Below are 6,444 nucleotides of genomic sequence, written 5' to 3'. Positions count from 1 at the left end.
GGGCAAAGGAAGAAAACCTAAGAAAGAAGTCAATTGCCTGTCAGTGAGTTTGCAGAGAGAGGTCAAACATTCTGATAGTTATGGGAGATATGACAGACTTTGACCAAATTGGAAGAAAATTGTTATTTATGGTGTACATTCACAAACATCATGTTGATCTATCATCTCCAAAACTTTGCATTTGAGGGAAGTATTTTCTCCCTGCATCGCAGATGCAGAAATCAAAGTTCAGAAAGATTAAATGGCATAATCAAGGTCACAGAGCATAGGAGGCAGAGCAAAACCCATGTGCATGTGCTGTGCCTCCTGATCCCGACTTCCCCATGTCTCAGTGTCTCTATGGAGATGACAGGATGCAACGTCTGTAGGAAAGCTCAGGCACAGGCATGAGGAAGACAGTTATCTCATGCTCTCAGGTTTTATTCACTTTGACTTTCTTGACTCATCACAGGCACCAAAAACATGCCTCAACATGAGAGGTCATAACCACAGCATTCTGTGGGAACCCCCTAAAGACTTCATCCTTCTAGGTGTTTCTGACAGGCCATGGCTGGAGCTCCCTCTCTTTGTGATCCTCCTGGTTTCCTACATTCTGGCCATGTTGGGAAACATTGCTATCATCCTGGTGTCTCGACTGGATTCTCAGCTCCACAGCCCCATGTACATCTTTCTCGGGCACCTATCCTTCCTCGACCTCTGCTATACCACCACCACAGTCCCTCAGATGCTGGTCAACATGGGGAGCTCCAGTAAGACCATCAGCTATGGTGGCTGCACAATGCAGTATGCAATTTTCCACTGGTTGGGATGCACTGAGTGCATTGTCTTGGCTGCTATGGCGCTGGACCGCTATGTGGCCATCTGTGAGCCTCTCCGGTATGCCGTTATCATGCATCGTCCTCTCTGTCAACAGCTCGTGGCTGTGGCCTGGCTCAGTGGCTTTGGCAACTCCCTTGTTCAGGTAGTGCTGACGGTGCAGCTGCCTTTCTGTGGGCGGCAGGTGCTGAACAACTTCTTCTGTGAAGTGCCAGCCATGATTAAGTTGTCATGTGCTGACACAGCCATGAATGATACCACACTGGCTGTGCTGGTAGCCTTCTTTGTACTGGTTCCCCTAGCTCTCATCCTTTTCTCCTATGGCTTCATTGCCCGAGCAGTGCTCAGGATCCAATCCTCCAGGGGAAGGCACAAAGCCTTTGGGACCTGTTCCTCCCACCTGGTGGTGGTGTCCCTTTTCTACCTGCCAGCCATCTACATGTACCTGCAACCCTCTTCCAGCTACTCCCAAGAACAGGGCAAGTTTATCTCCCTCTTCTATTCCATAATCACCCCCACCCTCAATCCTTTTATCTACACTCTGAGGAACAAGGATGTAAAGGGAGCCCTGAGAAAGCTCCTGTCAAGGATCTGGAGGCTCTGCAGATTAAGCTCTGAGATGTGACAATGTCCATTGGTTACAGAAACCCGGGAAAATGTATTGTGTGATTAAGAAGTCCACAGCCAGAGTTAAGTTTTTAGAGACATTTGGGAGCCCCTCAAGTCCTCTGTCAAAACATTTTGCCTTCTGTGTGGTCATGGTGCTTAAAATCCCACGTCTCCCAATAGTCTTTAGTTCTAAGACACCATATACTTTTAGGAATCATTTAAACACAATTGGTGTGCAGTAAGTTTTTGTCAAATTACTTAATTTCTACTCTCCTAATTCTTGCCCCCCTTTTTTCCCTCCCACTAGTTTCTTTCTGATCTTCCCTCTTCCTTTTTCATTACTCCTAAGTGTGCATAATATGAACCTGAAATGTAATCTTATATTACTTATAATAATTTTGTTTGTCTCTATATACTTAAATCTCCATAAATTTTATGTAAATTTAAAAAAATTCCCAAAATTAAGGGGATTGCTTTCTTCTTCCTGTGACTTACGTGATGTGTTTGTTGTTGTTTTTTCTACAGTTCAGGTTTTCTTCTATAGAAAGTTTTCCACTCTATTGGCTGAAAGCAAGCATATTTATTTTGAACGTGTAAGACTCTATATTAGAGTCAAATAGCATAATATCTTATCTAAAAAGCCAATACTGGACTTGAGAATACAAGATATGTATACAATCAAAGTTAGGGACAATGAAATTTTAACTAACAATTTCAAGGTCATTGTAACAAGTAATATTTGTAGAAGCCTTCCAAGATGTAGGTACTAGATTAAGTGTATTTGTGTATGCCATCTTATTTAATATACTCCCATGATGTGAGCTCTTTTATAACTTTCCATTGTCATATAAGAACTGGACTATTGGAGAGGTTGCAATAACTTGGTCATGGCCACTCTAGGAACTGAGACCAGCACTAAAGTCCATATTGTCTGCCTCCTTTAGCAGAACGGAGTCATGATACTAGGACTCTATATTCGCATTTTTGTCACCTTTTGTATTTATTACATTTAATGTACTCATTTTTACCTCCTTGCCATGAGCATGCCACATACTAATATAACCTAGCAGAGACAATAAATAATAATAATAATTAATAATAATAATGATAATAAATGTATGACAATTAGGACAAAAGGGAAATTGAAGTCTTTCTGAGAGTAAAGGCAATAAGAAAATATAAATCACAGAGCTACAGCATTTGATTTCAGAATTGTGAAAGAACCATGACTATTCCTATTTCCAAAACCACAAAGAAATTTTTCCCTGGGTTGCCATAGAGCAGCCACTGGGTAACAGCTAAAAGCCCTTTAAAACTAACTTCGTTGGGAATGCAAGCTGGTGCAGCCACTCTGGAAAACAGTATGGAGGTTCCTCAAAAAACTAAAAATAGAACTATCCTACGACCCAGCAGTTGCAGTAGTAGACATTTATACCAGGGATACAGGTGTGCTGTTTCGAAGGGACACATGCACCCCCATGTTTATAGCAGCACTATCAACAATAGCCAAAGTATGGAAAGAGCCCACATGTCCATCAATGGATGAATGGATAAAAAAGAAGTGGTATATATATATACAATGGAGTATTACTCGGCAATCAAAAAGAATGAAACCTTGCCATTTGCAACTACGTGGATGGAACTGGAGGGTATTACGCCAAGTGAAATTAGGCAGTCAGAGAAAGACAAAAGTCATATGACTTCACTCATATGAGGACTTTAAGATACAAAACAGATGAACATAAGGGAAGGGAAACAAAAGTAATATAAAAACAGGGAGAGTGACAAAACATAAGAGACTCATAAATATGGAGAACAAACAGAGGGTTACTGGAGGGGGTGTGGGAGGGGAGATGGGCTAAATGGGGCATTACACATGTAGATTAGATTAGATTATTGTAGATTAAGGAATCTACTCCTGAAATCATTGTTTCACTATATGCTAATTTGGATGTGAATTTCAAAAAAAAATAAAAAATAGAAATAAAAAAAATAAAAAGAACTAACTTCGTGAGCATGTATAATAATATATAAGAGCTTTCTCTTCTTTTTTTTTTTTTTTTTTTTTTTTTAAGAGCTTTCTCTTCTAACTTTGCCTAATGGAACAGGTCCAGACACAATTCAGTGAAAGCAATGTGACATGACCCTGAAGAGGGTCAATTCATACATACAGCTATGTCACAACCCAACCTCATTTTAGAACACATTTGAGAGGACTGAGGACTGTGTTTCTCAAAACAGAGGTGCTAGATTAAAGATATCTCAAAGTATTTTCTATTTCTGGGGTGCCCGGGGGGCTCAGTCAGTTGAGTGTCCAACTTTGGCTCAGGCCATGATCTCGCGGTTCATAAGTTCAAGCTCTGCATTGGGCTCCATGCTGATGGCTCAGAACCTGGAGCCTGCTTCAGATTCTGTGTTTCCCTCTCTTTCTGCCCCTCACCCACTAGCACACTGCCTCTCTCTCTCAAAAAGAAATAAACATTAAAAATTTTAAAAATATTTTCTCTTCCGTGCAGTGATATATGAAGACTATTAGAATGAGCAAAAGTGATATTTTAGATCTTCTAAGGCAAGATGATAAGAAATCCAGCAGCTTCCAGCTAATTAACATTCTTTCTGTGTCTGTAAGTCACCAGGTGAAAAGGCTAACTATCCTAAGATAGCCATGTTAAGGAGACTGTGGATGGATGCTGTCGTCTACAGCTCTACCTCTGTCAGGCTTCCAGCCAGTTCTCCATACCTAAGTGAAGCTATCTATCCTAGACCCACCTGACCAGACTTTCCCACCTAGTGACCTCAGTAGACACAACATAGAGCAGAATAATCTCCTAACTGAGCTCTGCTCAAGGTCCTAACCCACAAAATAGTCATGTATAATGAAATGGTTGTTAATATAAGCCACTAAATATGGGGATGGTATGGCAGGCAGGTAGGTCCTCTACTGAGGACCCGTAGAATTTTCAGTATCACAGTTCTGTAAAACCACAAGATGAACATGGTGAATTTCCCAGAAGTGTCAATAGTATTAGATATTTTAGGAGAAAATACTTAAATAATTCAACTGATAATTAAATGAAAGCATGTTTCCATTATGATAAACCGGCATAATAGATAGAAAAACATAGACAAAATTTTGTAATGAAACCCAAGACTTCAATTAATCTGCATGCTTTGCACTGCTGTATATTATGATAAGTTTCCCATCATTCACTTCTCTCTGCTTTTATGAGTACACTATGGGAAAGTGCGAGAAACACTCAAGAAGAAAACAGGATAGGATGTATGCTTTTCAGGTACTCTTTCAAAAGTATCACTCTGCCAGAAAAGCTTTGGAAACCTATTCTTGTGTGTTGTGCATATAGTGAGACTCTTTCTTTTGTGGGGGAGGGGGAAGGTAAAAATTAATTTTATTATATTGCATGATGAATTGCCCCCAGTGCAACATCCTGTTGCTATACATTCAAAAACATTCACATACTAAACACAATTTTAGTTGATAAGTGGAAATGAATGATTGAAAAGTCTTTATGCACCTCACACATACAATATGCGGCTAGCTGAAATTGTCTGTCAACTAGCATTTAGATGTAAAAATCCTCATGCTAGTGTGTTAAATGCAAAAGCAATCAGACAATCATTTAGCTGCAGTGTCTATGGAAGGCTTTCAGACAATGCAGACATGTGCTGCCCACAATGCAAGGTGGTGGAGGACTGAAACACGCAACATTTACATCTGCAGTGGATTTAGTCTTTATGGCTGTACTGAACTCCACAGCTGCTAGGTTTCAATCAATAGTGATTTAGACTTTGTGCAACAGCAGTAACAGAAATCCTTTTTTTTCCCCTTTAAGAATAAACTCAATTACCTTTGGCAAATTTTATACCCATCTTACATGTTTAAAATTGTGTTTCTGGGGCGCCGGGGGGCCTCAGTCGTTTAAGAATACGACTTCGGCTCAGGTCATGATCTCACGGTTCGTGAGTTCAGCCGCCCCACATTGGACTCTGCATTGACAGTGTGGAGCCTGCTTGGTATTGTCTCTCTCTCCCCCTCTCTGCCCATCCCCCACTCACTATTTCTCTCTCTCAAAATAAACTTAAAAAATAAAAAAAATATATATGTTTTCACTCTTATGTGGATCCCAAGAAACTTAACAGAAGACCATGGGGGCGGGGAAGGAAAAAAAATGGTTAGAGACAGAGGGAGCCAAACCATAAGAGACTTAAAAACTGAGAATAAACTGAGGGAGGGGAAAGTGTGTGATGGGCATTGACAAATGCCATCACCTGTTGGGATGAGCACTGGGTGCTGTATGGAAACCAATTTGACAATAAATTTCTGTCTTTTTAAAAATTTTTTAACGTTTATTTATTTTTGAGACAGAGAGAGACAGAGCATGAATGGGGGAGGGTCAGAGAGAGGGAGACACAGAATCTGAAACAGGCTCCAGGCTCTGAGCTGTCAGCACAGAGCCCAAGGGGCTCGAACTCACGGACCGCGAAATCATGACCCTAGCCGAAGTCGGCCGCTTAACCAACTGAGCCACCCAGGTGCCCCAATAAATTTCATATTAAAAATAAAATAAAATAAAACAATTTTGGGATTGCTGTGGAGGCTGACTTTATTAATATTATTTGGGGGTTTTCTAGCCTCTAAGTATGTACAGTATGAGGCAGTAATTTCCTAGAGGGCAGGCACCTCTGTAAAGATTTCACACACCCAAATAAGATATTTTCTTAAAAAAATGCATAAACATATAAACATATCAAAATGAAGATCATTGCAGATCACTTTAGTTTCTGTTGGTCACTGAGACACCAAGTGACTTGTTACACATGCCTATCTTCTCATTTCTTTCTTGCAGTGTGGTGTCACAGTATAGTCTGAGGCACTGCTCAGTTCCCACTGGTTTATTGTAAGACTTCATGTTTTACCTCCTGAAACTTCCTTTTATCTTGGATGGGAGATATATATCTCCTTACTCTGGTGTTAGACTGATCCTCTGGGCCCCTCATATC

At 40.4% G+C, this 6,444-nt stretch overlaps 1 protein-coding gene across 1 annotated transcript; it reads left to right on the top strand.

Moving 5' to 3' along the window:
• Positions 1–472: 472 nt before the first annotated feature.
• On the top strand, positions 473–1,441 carry LOC124509240 (olfactory receptor 2B11). Its single transcript, XM_047075786.1, has one exon. It carries the CDS (start codon positions 473–475, stop codon positions 1,439–1,441), a length of 969 nt encoding a protein of 322 aa, XP_046931742.1.
• The last annotated feature ends 5,003 nt before the right edge of the window (positions 1,442–6,444 follow it).

The sequence above is a fragment of the Lynx rufus genome, unplaced genomic scaffold, assembly GCF_022079265.1.
Source record: "Lynx rufus isolate CCGP_SWC_20201006 ecotype Redwood Valley unplaced genomic scaffold, mLynRuf1.p SCAF_1, whole genome shotgun sequence".
In the NCBI taxonomy this organism is placed as follows: Eukaryota; Metazoa; Chordata; class Mammalia; order Carnivora; family Felidae; genus Lynx; species Lynx rufus.
Note: the sequence above shows the minus strand (reverse complement) of the source record. Positions and strands in the feature narration are given on the sequence as shown.